The 16,570-nt window shown below is 45.7% G+C and overlaps 1 protein-coding gene across 2 annotated transcripts; it reads right to left on the reverse strand.

Annotated features, from left to right (window-relative positions):
- Window positions 1-17: 17 nt before the first annotated feature.
- fbxo46 (F-box protein 46) lies at window positions 18-16,562 on the reverse strand. 2 transcript variants are annotated; one of them, XM_035771057.2, is made up of 2 exons: window positions 16,475-16,562; window positions 18-3,481 (listed from the first exon to the last, which is right to left on the reverse strand). In XM_035771057.2, exon 2 carries the CDS (start codon window positions 3,363-3,365, stop codon window positions 1,317-1,319), a length of 2,049 nt encoding a protein of 682 aa, XP_035626950.1. In that variant the 5' UTR covers window positions 3,366-3,481; window positions 16,475-16,562; the 3' UTR covers window positions 18-1,316. The 2 variants fall into 2 exon arrangements, with proteins under 2 accessions (XP_035626950.1, XP_035626941.1); XM_035771048.2 differs by lacking the exon at window positions 16,475-16,562 and adding an exon at window positions 9,727-10,160.
- Window positions 16,563-16,570: the final 8 nt, after the last annotated feature.

Below are 16,570 nucleotides of genomic sequence, written 5' to 3' on the forward strand. Positions count from 1 at the left end.
AAACGTCAGGGGTCATATTCCAGTTATCATTTCTGTTTATTTGAGAAGCACATATTCCCATTAGCATTGTACATCTGAAACCTACAGTGGTCTCCCAATACCCGGTCAGAGGGGTCAAGTGAACAAAGTTCTCTATACTGTATTTGTCAAGGTTTTGCAGATTTAGGGAGTGAGTGGGACCAGTGGGGTTAAGGCTGGAAGCTGGTGTAGAGAGATGGTCAGGGTTTCTTTTCATCCGCATTGACGCAAAGACTACCCTCTGCCGACTAGCAGAGGAGTTGGGACTGGGGGTTAGTGGGGAGGGAGGGGCAAGAAAACAGGAGGGAGGGAGAACGTAGTCCTCAAAAAACAGCAAACATTCGCTCACACACCAAAAAAACAAAAGCATTGATATCAAGCTGTCAAAACCATTGTACAAAGTGACACCAGAGCTTTGTAAAGTGACAAGTTGCCTTCTCTTGCCCCCCCACACTGTTAAAAAAAGTCTCAATCATTAAAGGCCCAGTGCAGTCAAAAACATGATTTCCTGTGTTTTATATACATTTTTGCACAGAGGTTGGAATTATACTGTGCAATTGTGAAAATGTGAGTTAAAGCCCTTTTAGTCTAAGAGCTGTTGGAAAATGCCACCTGAAATTTCAGCCTGTTTTGGTAGGATGGATTTTTGGCCTGCCTGGTGACATCAATAGTTAATAGAGCAATAAGAAAGAGTTGAAAACCTCTGCCAGCAACAGCTAGCTCTCAGTTTTCCCCTCCCCAACCAGACCCAGACAGTCCAAGCAAACATTCTTGTTTCAGAAAATGCTCTTTGCCAAGATGCTATTTTTTCTTTTTGACCATTTTAATTGAACACAATCACAGTAAGGTACTTAATTGTTACCCAGAAATGATTTGATATTGAGATAAAAACAGCTGCATTGGACCTTTAAAAACTTTCACAGACTCCCTCTGTGAGCCAGCCAGTTAGTCCTCAGTGGCTGAGCCTCTGGTCAGTAAGGTTGGGGTCAGCTCCAGTACAGACAGCATGGCTAGGACGTAACTGTCAGTTGACCAATAGGCAGAAACGTTGAGCATCAGGCCTCATGCACACAGAGCACCATACCATACCACCAACATGGGCCAACTCATCAGGTGTCCAGTTTTCACATGTATTAACAACCGAGTAGGGAGCTTGTCGACTGCTAAGAACAAGGTGATAGCGAGCAGAGAGCGCTGACAACACAGGAGAGGACCCCAACCCTGGTCTGTAGCGTGCCACCAGGTGCAGTGGGTCTAGAGGGAGTAAGAGGGGTGCTGGGACCCAGGAAGGGCCCCCTTTACCTCCCGTCCTCCCTCTTAGCGCGGGTCTGCACCAGCTCGCAGGGCTGCAGTACCCAGTTGTTGTCATGCAGCCCCACGCAGCAGCCTGGTGTGTCCTTGTCCGTGCGCCGGCAGCACATCCAATAGGAGCGTCCATAAGGCAGGTCGTGGTGGTAAGGTTTGGGGTGCCAGCGGCAGAGAGACACGTCGCCCCGTTCGTACTGCCGCTTGCACTGCTTGCAGGGGTCGTCGCGGTACAGCGGGTCCTGGTTCCAGCGCGAGTCGGTGGCGGGCACACCGTACGTCTCAATCAGAACCTTGAAGTCGTAGCAGGTGCACTTGAGGGCGGCCAGCGAGCGGGTGGGCAGGTAGCTGAAGATGTTGACCATGATGTGGTCGGGCAGTAGCAGCATGTACTGACGAGGCTCCAGCAGCCGCTGGATCTGGAAGCGGATCTCCAGGAAGTCGTGAGAGACGTGGCGGTAGAGACGGCACAGGGAGGGGTCCGAGCAGTCCTCCACGCTGGCCAGGGGGGAGTCCGGCCGGTCAGCAGCATCCCCAGCAGGATTGTTGTTATTGGCGCAGTCCAAAGAGCACATTCCACTGCTGCTGCCGGTGCCACTGTCCTCGTCAGACCCTCTCTGGGGCTGCAGGAAGAACAGCTGGCCTGGAGGGGGGTCCTCTGAGCCGTCGGCAGGGCTGACCCCACTGGGCATGGCGAAACACACCGTCTCCTCTTGCACATTCTCTGTGCTGTCCTTGCCATAGAACACACACTGGTCCACAGCACCCGTGACCACCACCTCCACGTGGAAGCCAGTCACCCTCTCCCGGGCCACAGGCTTCTTCTCCCCAGAGCCGAGCTCCTGGCTGGGGTCCGGGCTGCTGGAGGCTGGCCGGTCCGTATGGCCCTCCCCATGGGGGTCAGCTTTTGGAGAGCCGGCCAGCAGGAGGCTGGAGTCAAGTGACGAGGGGCTGACCAGTTGGTAGAGATCACAGGTGATCTTCTCGTTGGCCCGGGCCCCCGCCTGCCCCCCTCCTCCCCCACAGCTCATGAACATGCAGCGGGGCCGGCCTGCGGGCTCCGACTGCGAGCGAGGATCCAGGCTGGACACCCGGAAGGCTATCCTCACTTCGCCTCGGCCGTGGGTGGGCCCGGCGCGGCCAGAGTCCCCGCTCCGCTCCCTCTCCCTGGGAGAGTCCAGGCCCGACGCGGGCCTCAATGTGTTCTCCAGGAGTTGATGTTGGGACTCAAAGTGGGCTACAACCTGAGCCACACGCCGCGACTCCTGCTGCTCCTCCTCCTCCTCCTCCTCCTCCTCCTCCAGGGCACCATGCGAGGGGTGTGGGGGGTCAGGGCTCTCTGACAGGAACACCATGGGGCTGGGGTCAGAGACTGTGCCCCGCAGGAGTGTGTGCTCGGAGTCTTCTGGGGCAGTCTGTCCCTGGGCCACCATGCCCTGCAGGGCCACGGCTGTACGCTGCTCTACCAGGGCCACCATCTCCGCCACAGACAGCAGGTCAGTCTCACTCACGCCGGGGAGGTCCTCTAGGGTGGAAGGCTCTGGGGGCGGGGGGGCGGAAATAACGTGGGCCCGGGCAGGGGGGTCATAGGAGGAGCAGCGCCGCCTACGCTTGGCCTTAGTGCAGTCCGTGGCCCAGTTCCCTTTCACCTTTATGGCGCTGGGTCGAGGCAGGCCCACCCCACTGAACTGGTGGGCCACGAAGAAGGCAATCTTCTCCTTGGTGTTGCCCGGCTTGATGACATACCAGGTGTCCAGCAGCACCCTTCCATCCTCCATCTGTGTGGCGCCGGGAGGGGTGGAGGGGGCCTGCGGTGCCGGGTCGGTGTCTGGGGGAGTGTTCTCGGCGCCGGCATCCTCCTCCTCCTGGCCATCCTCGCCTCCCCCGGCCTCCAGCGACGTGTGCCCCGCAGTGTCAGCCTTGCAGAGGGAGGGGGCTGCCCCACTGCCCCCCGTACCCGTGCTTCGGGGCTTGTTCTGGGAGTAGGTGCCAAAGGGGCGTGGGCACCACAGTCGGATGTGGGAGAAGGTATCTCGGTCCATCACGGGCCGGAGGGAAGCATATCAGCGGCGACTAGGCTGGGCATCTGCTGTGCACCATGCCACTCATTCTCTCTGTGCGAGCCAGTAGGCACCGTCACAGGAAGAGGGCATACAATCTGTAGGGAGAGGGAGAGGAGTATTACAACATTAACCATCATAGGTCATCTAGCCGGGGGAGATAAACAGGAGTCATGTCATCAAGTTGTATTACATTACACATCTAAAAATCTAATTTAACGGCCAATTTCTTTCCATGCATTCTACATGTTGCATTAGTACTAAATACCGAAGTCACCTAGTCTAATTCTGTGACCTCTATGGAAGGGTGTGGAGACACTCACTGGATCAAATGTCACATCTTCTAGCCATTCATTACAGCAAGAGTACAGCAAGTCAGCTTCTAGCCTCTTGGTGGTTCAGAAACCAAGTCGCAGTGCACAAGGAAATCAGGAGGACTCGTGCTTTCAGACAGCCTCAACAGCTAAACTCAATTAGTCAATTATCTCGCCTTGAAGGCTTTCAATCTAATTAAAGGCTTCCATTTCAGGGCCTTGTGTCTGGGGCAGATGAAGGGAGGAATAAAAGAGCTAATGGATTCCCATCCTGACACTTCAAAAGAGGACCTGCCTAATAGGAGATGAGGAAGAACAAGGAAAGCATATGCCTAGTCTATTTTTAGAAGGGGAGAGTAGTGGAATTGATATTGCCTGCCAGGCAGAGTCTAAAGGATCTTGGCTGCGGCCTGCAGGAAAACAGTTTACCCGGGGTGCCCGTGCCATTTCATGTTACCCTGCCAAAATGTGACACTGGGTGCTTAATTAGGAACAAGTGGTGCAAAACTGTTTCAATGAGAACTTTAGACCTCTATGTTGACAAATGTGTCTGTTTTTCTTGTTATGTATATTGTATGTGTGATGTATTTATGCAGGGCTCATCTGTAAAAGAGACCCTAGTCTCAGTAGGACTTCCCTGTCCAAAAAAATAATATCACACTGTATATAAAATGTATGAAACATCTTGTAACAAAAAAACTGAACAAGCCCCACTCCTTCAATCTCGTGATGCCAAACAAGTTGAGACAGACACCACTAGTGTTACACTATTGTTTGTCCCCTGAGGTGACGCTTACCAGCCAAAACGTAGGCTAGATATAGACCTATCTATACGCGTTGTCAGTTGAAAGCATGAGAACGTTACCGTCGGCTGAAGAGGACTGTCTACACTGAGTAGTCTGCTGCCCAGGCTGTGTGTGTGTGTGTGTGTGTGTGTGTGTGTGTACTCCTGGGTTGGTTAAGGGCTTTATAAATCACACAGCTCCAGCTAAGAGCCTGCAGATTACATCCTGTATGAAGTACATCCCAGGGCCACCAGCCCACTCCGTTTTTATCCCCCCCACATAAAAATATTGGTTGGCGTAACAGGGACAGTGAGTGTCAGTCTGTTTGTCCATCTTTGAAACAAACACGGTCACTTCCTGAAGCAGACAGTGAGTGGCGGACAGTGAGTGGCGGACAGTGAGTGATTCATTTGTCTCCAGTCAGATTCCCTCTCTATTGACCAGTATCTACTATTTAGAGCCACCAACGTTGCTTCAGAAGATGGAGAGATTGAGGAGGATGGCAGTCGCACTACCAGTCACCCAGAAGCTGGAGTCAGTGGCTATAATCAATCCTGTAGTCATAGCCTATTTACTGACTGCGATCCCACAATATCCCCTGCAATTTATTTAGGAAGTAAGGCGGCTGATGAACAGATGGTAGTAAAATGCTACAATAGTAATAAACGGCATGCAGTATGCGGTTACATGTGTTTCCATACGAGCTGAAACAAAGCTGAACTCTGCAGGGAGACACCATCTAATAAAAGCAGCATGTTTAAAGACATCTATACTGGCTTAATAACAGGTAATGAGTAATAGCCTGAACGATGACAGAGTCCACAAAATGAGGACATGAGACTGGTACACCGTTTATCGTATCAAAGTGATATCCATGGACCAAAACACGGCCGATACTTTGCCGAAAATCGGTATTCCCCGACAGCTGATAAAAACTGAATTATCATTGCGCAGGTTTTCCCCTCTCATTTGAAACAATTCCTGCACATTAAGGCTGGTTTTAAGCTTTTTTTGTTGCCTAAATCCTCCAAATCCTGTCCATGCCAAGCAGCAGTACAGAAATAGCTGAGTGCCGTGCCAGAGGCTCGTCTCTCACTGGCTCCCCAAGTTGTCTGACCGACCGCTGAACCACACACACCACACACACACACACACACCAATGCAGGAGCATTCACTCCTCCATCATGTAGTCATCAAACAATCCAGAGGCTTTCTGCTGGAGCATATTCAGCAGGCTCTACATCATAACAGAATGCTACAGATTTAACAGGGAATGTATAGAAACAAAACAACGGTTGTCAAATGCCACAGAATGCATTTCAATTCCACAACTTGCGTTTCTATCTGCGCCCACTAAAATACCACCGTCAGAATGGTCTCAGGCAGCGAAGGAATGTTTAGCACGACATCATTCCCATCACAGAGAAAATATAATAATGAGAAGAAACAGTTTAGGCATACTAAGCAGGGAAGGACCTTTCAGGGGAAAAACACTTATTAGCCTGGAATTAGGATTTGAGTTTTTCCTCAGATAATTCAGACAGGCCCCTCGTTCGCCTCTAGCGATATCCTCCCTCTCAGAGGCTTTGAGAATGGTGGACTATGCAGAGAGGTGATAAATTACTCCAGCCACTGGCCCTCGCCTTGGCTGCGCCTGCAGGGACAATACAGCAGTAGCCCGTGCCAAGGTGAGGCTGATGATGCTCGTCTACAAGAATAATGGACTCCACCCACCCAGAATAAAATGAACCCAGAGTGCCTTTGTCGCGAGAGGGTCAGGCAGACAAGCTGGCTATAGAAGTGTTTGGTCTGTCAGCTGTGCTTCTCTGGCAGTGAACAGCACTGTGCTGAACTGCAACGGATATCGAGGCCCTCCTTTTAAACTACAGCTCTTCATCAGGTTGTTTCTTTCCACCATTTGGCTTCAATGAAAAGAGTTCATCATCAACCCCTCACTCAAATAGTGTTGGTTGTAAAGGGGCCAGGACAGTGGTCACCATAATGGTGATTTGTAGTTTCTCTGTAAACATTGAAAACAAACCCTATCAATACAAAACTGTTCTGAGAGGATTTTAGGCTGAACCAAGCTGATGATCCCAGGAATCTAACTATTGAATATAGACCTACATGTGAAGATGAATCACGAAGTTGCCCAAAGCATGTTTCAATGCCCCATTTCTCCACTATTCCCATACTTTTGATTCTAGTACCAAAGATAAAAGTCTATAGGCCTAGTTCTCAGTTGAACAACATGTGCTTTTCCTGTAGTTCGATTATTTCTTTCATCTTTGATAAAATAAGAGCCTTTCCATGTAAAACCGGAACCTTGAGCGCCACCAAGTTCATAGGATGATGTTAAATATGGTGTCTAATGAAAGCTACAGAAGGCATCTATATTTAAGAAATCAAGGCATATATGTACACAGTTTATTTTCTACCCTAAATATTAGGACTAAGCAAAGGCTTCGAACTCTATTCAAACAGATGGAAAAAGGGCCTTAGAAAACATTTACCAGAAAAAGTCTTAAGAGGTATCAGTAACACATCAAAACACAATCATGTTGATGTGAAGACCCCTGCCAGCTAACATCAACACACACACTGCCCTGTGCCTTAATTCTGTTATCAAAAACCCACATACCTAAGATATTTTCCCGTTTCTCTCATGAGGGAGGATAATGAAAGTTCACAAAAGTAACAAGTAAAGGTAGACCTACATATTAGCGATTTTACTAATATCTATTTGGTTATAAATTATTAAGTGATTCAAAACAATTATTTTACAAATTACTGCAATTGAATTGGCAACAATGGGAAATCATAGTCACAAACCACTGTTGGGTCACCTGCTACAGTCCTTCCTTCCACAACTCATAACGGTTCTTTCTCTCTTTCTACCATTTGGTGGTCAAAGCAAGTGTGACTACAACCTGGACAAGCCCTCTCCATCCAGTTAATGTCACCTCTCCCGGCTACCTACTGACACCTACCCATGAGCCCCCGCTCTTTCCATTTACTGTAATCAGCTTCCTTACTCACTGAGCACCAACTGACATCAGACATCCATGGACATTGAGAAGTATTCAACGTCCAATGACGTTGATTTTTGGTCCGGTCCAGACTGGCCTTGATTTGGCCCAAAACAGACATCCATGATTGGTTCAGATTTGGTAAAACATTTTTTTTATTAAAGTATAGTTCAGTAGAATAGAGTTCAGTACAGTACACAGTAAAGCACACAAGTTCAGTACACTAATTCACTGTACTCTACCAAACTACACTTGCGCTTTCCATGACAGACTGGACCTGGTGAAAGCTATGATCCCTTATTGATGTCACTTGTTAAATCCACTTCAATTAATGATTTTTAAGTCTTGAGACATGGTTTGTGTATGTTAGCCATTCAGAGGGTGAATGGGCAGGACAAAAATATGGAAGTAGGTGCCAGGCGCACCGGTTGGTGTCAAGAACTGCAACGCTGCTGGGTTTTTCACGCTCAACAGTTTCTCGTGTGTATCAGAAATGGTCTACCACCCAAAGGACATCCAGACAACTTTACACGACTGTGGGAAACATTGGCATCAACATGGGCCAGCATCCCTTCAGAATGCTTTTGACAACCTGTAGAGCCCATGACCCGACAAATTGAAGCTGTTCTGAGGGAAAAAGGGGAAACAGATATTTATGACTGATTCGGATTTGGTCCGGTCCAAACAAATTTTGTCTTGGGTGCTTGAGGTGTCACTACAGACACCCTGGTTCGATTCCAGGCTGTATCACAACCGGCCGTTATTGGGAGTCCCATAGGGCGGCACACAATTTCCCCAGCGTCGTTCGGGTTTGGCCGGTGTAGGCCGTCCTTGTAAATAAGAATTTGTTCTTAATTTACATTTACATTTAAGTCATTTAGCAGACGCTCTTATCCAGACGCTCTTAACTGACTTGTCTAGTTAAATAAAGGTTACATTTATTTCTATAATTTTTAATAGCCAGTGTGTAGAATAATACCAAAATATGCAGAGGTCTATATTGCATATCTACATTTGTGCGCCTATTTAAGATACAACACTCTAATATCCATAATTATGCATTTATTTCTGCATAGTACAGATCAGGGACCCATGATGAAATTCTGTCACCTGCTGTAAATCCACTTCACTTCAATTAACAAAATAGATGTTTTCAATGTCAAGGTGTCACATGTCATAGCTGACACCCCATTGTTTCGGCAGACAAATCTGAATCTTAATTCAGAGTAACGTTAGATATTTACCAGTGTTTGGAAAACATGGTCACCTAGCCAATACTGAATTAAGAAGCTGAAAATCAAACAAACGAAACAGAGAAACGTTACTGCACTGAGGAAGTACAGGTGACATGGACTCTAGCTATAAACAAAGCACCTTCAGAATTTAACGGAACATTTCCATTAGGTTGTAATTTACAGGTAGGTGGTCTACATGGGTAACCATGAGTAGCCAATGACTAATTATTGACATCCCCATATGTGTTTATTCAATTGTCTAACAATGATCAACCAAACAATGAGTTGAAATGACCAGAAATATGATACAAATGTAACAATAATTGCGCAATCTAGCTAATTTAGTTACATAGCTAGCTAGGAATAGGACGAAACACAAATCCTGGCTGTGGTTTCACCAGACGGTTTAGTTATTCTTATAACATTAAGTCAACCCCCTAGGTCCGTACCGTGGTTAACTAGCTAACTAATATTAGGTTAGTTATATGCAAATCAATTATGCTAACGAGCAACTACCTGACGTGCAGGCCGCAAAGAAGTAAACACTAACGTCAGCTGGCTAACGTTAGCTAGGTAGCTAACACAACTAGCTAAAGTAACGTTAGCTAACCAACTTAATTTCCTAGCTGCTAGTTAGCTTAACGTTACCAATTTATCTAAGTTAATGTTAGCTGGCTAGCCAACTAGGCTAAGTTAGTTAGAGCGTTATATAGCCCAAGACGCCAACAACAATCTCGTTGTTACATGGTTACAAACACTCGCTTTGGCGCGGCTAACTGATAGGCACCACATCTGTCTTTGAAGTAAACATTAAAATCAGTTAGCCAACTACGTGTTGTGTTGTGTAACACTGTGTGCTGGCTAGGCTGCCAAACAAAATTGCAATGGAACCCATATTGTGTGTTGCTAGCTAACGAAATTGAAATGCAGCTAAGAATTGCTAACGTAAAGTGCAATTATTAATGTTATCTTCGTCTTACCTGTAGATCCGCAAACTCTTGACCTGCAACAGTGCGGATGACAGCACTAGTAAGTCACCCCGTCTTAGGCCCGTTTTCCTCTCAACAACCGACCGAGGAACCCGATTGAGCAAGGATGGGGGTGCAGGTGACTCGGGTTATCTTTTAGCGTTACGTGTCCACGTAGCTAGCTATCTGCAGAATATAGTACTTACTTTCTAATATCAACCTAATGTTAACCTCGAAGCCTACTGTCCGTTTTTTGATTGTACACAACCTGTACTGATCCTGAGCCTGTTTCACACTCTTCCTCGTTCATCTGGCTACCTTTTCAGAGCGGACACAGGCTGGCCTTTACGGTACATTCTCTGACCAACCAAAATAATCGGAATCAGAACATCCGTGGAGAGGAAGGCCATCTTGTTGACAGGCAGCTGCACAAGGCCCACAGCCAATAGCAAGGCAGAGTCGATGGCGTGCCCATATATGGCATATATGGCCCCACTCACCCCCCTCTTTGCTCTCACCCCTCCCAATCTCTCTCTCTCTCTCTCTCAATTAAATTAAATTAAAAAGGGCTTTATTGGCATGGGAAACGTATAAGTACATTGCCAAAGCAAGTGAAATAGATAACACTCACAAGTTTCAAAGGAATAGACATTTCAAATGTCATATTATGGCAATGTACAGTGTTATAATGATGTGACAATAGTTAAAGTACAAAAGGGAAAATAAATAAACATAAATATGGGTTGTATTTACAATGGTGTTTGTTCTTCACTGGTTGCCCTTTTCTTGTGGCAGTCACAAATATTGCTGCTATGATGGCACACCGTGGTATTTCACCCAATAGATATGGGAGTTTATCAAAATTTGATTTGTTTTGGAATTCTTTGTGGGTCTGTCTAATCTGAGGGAAATATGTGTCTCTAATATGGTCATACATTTTGGCAGGAGGTTAGGAAGTGCAGCTCAGTTTCCACCTCATTTTGTGTACAGCGTGCACATAGCCTCTCTGACACACACACAAGGCTGCCGTAGATCCAATTTACAGTCATCAGCATTCAATACAACATGCTAGCAAATTGCAATACAACAAATGCAAAAGCATCATAAGTTGCACATGCTATTCACTAAGCAAAACAAGTTGACATGACATCATGTAATGTCAACTAAAAAACTGTTTGCAATGAGAATGCAGAATAGCCTACTATGGAATGATATGGCATTACAGTTTTATTACTATATATACACATGAAGGAAAAAGTAAGGAACCCTCAATGTGTCCCAGGTACATGTATATCATTATCCCAACATAATTATCTGACTGGTAAACAAATTAAACTTTTCTCCCACTGTATTTACAGTTTGAAGGAAACCATCAGCAATGCCACTTTGTTTTCCCCTGATCGAAACAATGTGTGAACTTTCTCTCAACAAAACTGTATACACTGACAGATGACATTTGTATTTAAAGGCTTTGCAATAAAGAGGTCAGGATGACGTACTATCAGTGTACAAAGAGTAGAACATTGTTATAAGTCCTGTACATGTATTTGGAGATTTGATCATTGCTTGAGATTTGACAACAAAATACTAATGCTTTTAAGTGATTTATAATAAAAACTGTAAGAAACTAATATGCCAACATTTTATACAGCCTCTTCTTCAAATGCAAGATGGCCATGCATGCAAATGGTAGCACAGGTGGGTTTGTGTGTAGAAGGAGCTTAGAGCAGCTGATACAGCCCAGCAGAGGACCAGATGGAACTGCTGAGTGTTGGGCTCCATGCATGAGTGCGCACTCACTTGTGTACACCAGCTTCAAACAGCTGAAAATACAATATTTTTGGTTATGGAATATATATTTCACAGCAGTTTAGATGGTACAATGATTCTATACACTATACTTGCTTATTTTGTCACAAACTGAAATTAAGCAAAATATTAGAATTTGATTAAACAGAAAACGGCGGAGTGATGTCAGTATAGTGCGTCTTTAATACTTTTCAAATGGCTTTATGGTCACCACCACACCACAGTGTACAGTTTGCATACATATTCCCCCCCCAAAATATCAATGGTTCCATAACATTATTTCCATGTTTTTTTTCATTGCACAAACATGGCCCAATGTAGGCTACAGAGGAACGAGCACAGCTGGTGGAACATGCCAAGTTTGTAGCGTGCAATCAAAAGGTAAGCCATCTAATCATGGCATGGGGTTGCTCAATGACGCATTTATTTGTTTAAAATCTGTCACTTGATGATTTCATTTCAGAGACAAATAATTGTTTTATTTTTTTTGCTAAATGCTATATCTGTCTCACTCTCAGAGAAGTAGTACTGCTAGATGTTGGGTTTTACAGTCAAATGGAACAAATAACTAAAATTTGTACCTTTTAAGGATCCCCCCTCAAATACAGGTATATTGAGGTATTTTGGAATTTAGATACAAAATACATTTGCAACTACACGCCTTCCCTATAACAACATTCTCAGTAACAGTAAAAAAAAATGTTTTACTTAATAAGACTGAAATACAGTTGCTTATCTACCTCTGTTAAATGCACTGACTGTACGTCACTGAATAAAAGTGCCTGCTAAATGACCAAAATGCAAATGTAAAAAATAAAAATGGCAAAACACACTGGGTATTATTATTGGCCTTGTTTCATAGGCTCATTAGAATAATACCCAGCATGCCTTGCAAGTGTTCATTGGGGTGGGGTGGGGTGAGGGGTGGGGGGGTTGAGGATTACAGGAGTAATAAAGGCCTAGTTCACAAATCGTGTTGTGTAATTATGTTTTATTTTTTATGGAGTGATGCATTACCCTCAGCACCCCTACTTCCCATGGCTATGTTTGCAGGAGGTTTCATGGACAAATGTGGCTTTGTTTAAAGGATCTCTCAAGAACAAGGTGATTTTTATCAAGATGTATTTGCCTGTTTTTACCCTCCAAAAATGAAATGTTAATTAGCTGCTAATGTGGCTATCATAAAGAACTACAAATGCCATGATGAGACTGCCGAATCGAGGCAAAGGTAAGAATATGTTCCGGGATTCTTCCAATGGCATTGAGGACTACACCACATCAGTCACTGGCTTTATCAATAAGTGCATCGAGGACGTCGTCCACACAGTGACCATACGTACATACCCCAACCAGAAGCCATGGATTACAGGCAACATTCACACTGGGCTAAAGGGTAGAGCTGCCGTTTTCAAGGAGCAGGACTCTAACCCTGAAGCTTATATAAAATCCTGCTATGCCCTCCGCCGAACCATCAATACAGGACTAAGATCGAATCGTACTACACCGGCTCCAACGCTCATTCAATGTGGCAGGGCTTGCAAACTATTACAGACTACAAAGGTCAAGCACAGCTGCCCAGTGACACGAGTCTACCAGATGAGTTAAGTCACTTCTATGCTCACTTCGAGACAAGTAACACTGAAACAAACATGAGAGCATCAGCTGTTCCGGACGACTGTGTGATCACACTCACCGCAGCTGATGTGAGTAAGACCTTTAAACAGGTCAACATTCACAAGGCAGCAGGACCAGATGGATTACCAGGACGTGTACTCTGAGCATGCGCTGACCAACTGGCAAGTGTCTTCACTGACATTTTCAACCTCTCCATGTCTGAGTCTGTAATACCAACATGTTTCACGCAGACCACCATAGTCCCTGTGCCCAAGAACACTAAGACAACCTGCCTAAATGACTACCGACCCGTAGCACTCACAAATGTAGCCATGAAATGCTTTGAAAGGCTGGTCTTGGCTCACATCAACACCATTATCCCAGAAACCCTAGACCCATTCCAATTTGCATAGCGCACCAACAGATCCACAGATGATGCAATCTTTATTGCACTCCACACTGCCCTTTCACACCTGGACAAAAGGAACACCTATGTGAGAATGCTATTCATTGACTACAGCTCAGCGTTCAACACCATAGTGCCCTCAAAACCCATCACTAAGCTAAGGACCCTGGGACTAAACACCTCCCTCTGCAACTGGATCCTGGAGTTCCTGATGGGCCGCCCCCAGGTGGTAAGGGTAGGTAACAACACATCCGCCACGCTGATCCTCAACACGGGGGCCCCTCAGGGGTGCGTGCTCAGTCCCCTCCTGTACTCCCTGTTCACTCATGACTGCACGGCCAGGCATGAATCCAACACCATCATTAAGTTTGCTGATGACAACAACAGTGGTAGGTCTGATCACCGACAACGATGAGGCAGCCTATAGGGAGGAGATCAGAGACCTGACCGTGTGGTGCAAGGATAACAACCTCTCCCTCAACGTGATCAAGACAAAGGAGATGATTGTGGACTACATGAAAAGGAGGACCGAGCATGCCCCCAGTCTCATCAACAGGGCTGTAGTGGAGCAGGTTGAGAGCTTCAAGTTCCTTGGCGTCCACATCACCAACAAACTAACATTGTCCACGCACACCAAGACAGTCGGGAAAAGGGTACGACAAAACGTATTCCCCCTTAGGAGACTGAAAAGATTTGGCATGGGTCCTGAGATCCTCAAAATGTTTTACAGCTGCACCATCGAGAGCATCCTGACGGGTTGCATCACTGCCTGGTATGGCAGCTGCCCAGCCTCCAACCGCAAGGCACTACAGAGGGTAGTTCGTACGGCCCAGTACATCACCAGGGCCAAGCTTCCTGCCACCTAGGTCCTCTATACCAGGCGGTGTCAGAGGAAGGCCCTAAAAATTGTCAAAGACTCCAGCCACCCTAATCATAGACTGTTCTCTCTGCTACCGCAAGGCAATCGGTACCGGAGCGCCAAGTCGAGGTCCATGAGGCTTCTAAACAGCTTCTACCCCCAAGCAATAAGACTCCTGAACAGCTAATCTAAGGGCTACCCAGACCCCTCTGCTGTTACTCTGTTTATTATCTATGCATAGTCACTTTAACTCTACCTACATGTACATATTACCTCAATTACCTAGACTAACCGGTGCCCGCCGCGCATTGACTATACTGGTACCCCCTGTATATAGCCTCACTTGTTATTTTACTGCTGCTGTTAATTATGTTACTTTTATTTTCTATTTATTTTTTAATTAACACTTATTTTTTTCTTAACTTCTTAAAGTATTGTTGGTTAAGGGCTTGTAATTAAGCATTTCACTGTAAGGTCTACTACACCTGTTGTATTCGGAGCATGTGACAAATACAATTTGATATGGATAATTAGGTAAAACCACGTTCCCAATCGCTATCTCTGTCCATTACTATTCTAGGAAAGTGTCAATTTGAGCTACCAGCCACCGTAGGTAGGACAACACCACAACAAGATGCAACAATTCAAGATTTTTTCTCTCAATGATGTTCGTCTTTAATGTGATGTAATTGGTGTGAAGCCAAACCCAAACTGTATTCCCTTGACACTTTTTATTTTGGTGTTCCAGGACCATTAAAAGTTGAGCTCGCTCAGTTTAGTTCAATGCTGATTGGCTATTATTCAACTAGCGACAAATCTAGCGACTTTTTCTGGTGTTATTGGAGACTCTGACGTGAAAGCAGGTATTGTTCTTACTCTTCTCAACGAGCAGCGGGTGCTGCCGTGGGCCCAACCTTCATCGAAAAGCACTCACAGGCAGCCCAGTCCTCGCGCAGCAGTCCCTCCCAGCTGCAGTCAGAACAGGAGATGTTCACCCCTCTGCGTCCAGACTGCAAATGAATCACGCATGCAGGAAGCCGCTGCTGGCTGATCCCGCCCTGGCTTACATTCAGGGCGGGATGTAAATGTAAAATGTTTTTTGTCTAAAAATAAATCACTGCACAAAAATAAATCACTGGATTTGACTCACACAGCCTCTGTCACTTACTCACCTTGTCCACTGTGTGTGTGCCTCTCTGTGACACAAGCTAAACATCTAGCTGGCTTGCTCATCATGTCTCAGTCTAAACTGTACACTCAAAAATACAGAAAGTAGTGGGAATCAAACCCTGAATTTAAAGGCTGGTTGAAGCCGTGTATTGGAGATGATACACGGGCATACTGCCTGTATTGTAAGGCTGATTTCTACGCCAAACTTAGTGATGTAAAAAAAACACGACAACTCAAAAACATACTCAAAAGACAAAGCCTTATAACAGTTCCACCCAAAACAAGCTGCCATTTATGGTTTAAAAAATTGACTCTGCAAAAAAGGCTGAGGCCACCATGGCATTAGCGATCTGAACACTGATTGTTCCATGCTGGCATGTGATCACATTGGAGAAGCATGTAGAGCTGCTTTCTCAGACTCCACTGCTGCTACCCACTTCAACATGCACAGGACAAAGTGCACAGAAATTATTAATGGTGTTCTAGCACCATACTTTCTGAAAAGGTTGGTTGCAGATGTGGTTGACCAGCGTTTCAGCCTCCTCGATGAGTCCACGGATTTAAGTGTTTCTAAGTACCTGGGGGTTATGATAAGGTACTTTAGTGACACCAAGCAGACAATTGTATCAACATGTCTGGGGCTTGTTGAGTTGGAGGGAAGAGATGCCAAATCTATAGCCCGTGCTGTTGTAGCTTTCCTCGAGAAGTGTTGTCTTAAAAAAGAGAAACTCCTGGTGATAGGGACTGACAATGCCTCTTATGACGGGGATTGACAATGGGGTCCATAAAGTGCTGAAGGAGGAGTATGGCCTCAAATATCTGGTTCTTATTCGATGTGTGTGCCACTCTCTGCAGCTTGCTCATTTGTAGTTCTAAACATATTTAGGGTGTTTTTTACTCACGTTTTGTCTCTCCCATGACATTATTCCTCTCTCCTACAGCGTCCATCACAATTACATGCACATGGCCAATTATGCAAATTAGGCGATGGCGTCATT

The sequence above is a fragment of the Oncorhynchus keta genome, chromosome 1 (genome assembly GCF_023373465.1).
Source record: "Oncorhynchus keta strain PuntledgeMale-10-30-2019 chromosome 1, Oket_V2, whole genome shotgun sequence".
NCBI classification, from domain to species: Eukaryota; Metazoa; Chordata; class Actinopteri; order Salmoniformes; family Salmonidae; genus Oncorhynchus; species Oncorhynchus keta.

Excerpts from the sequence above, each read along its gene's own strand:
- fbxo46 (XM_035771057.2), bottom strand. The coding sequence starts at position 3,365 with ATGGACCGAGATACCTTCTCCCACATCCGACTGTGGTGCCCACGCCCC.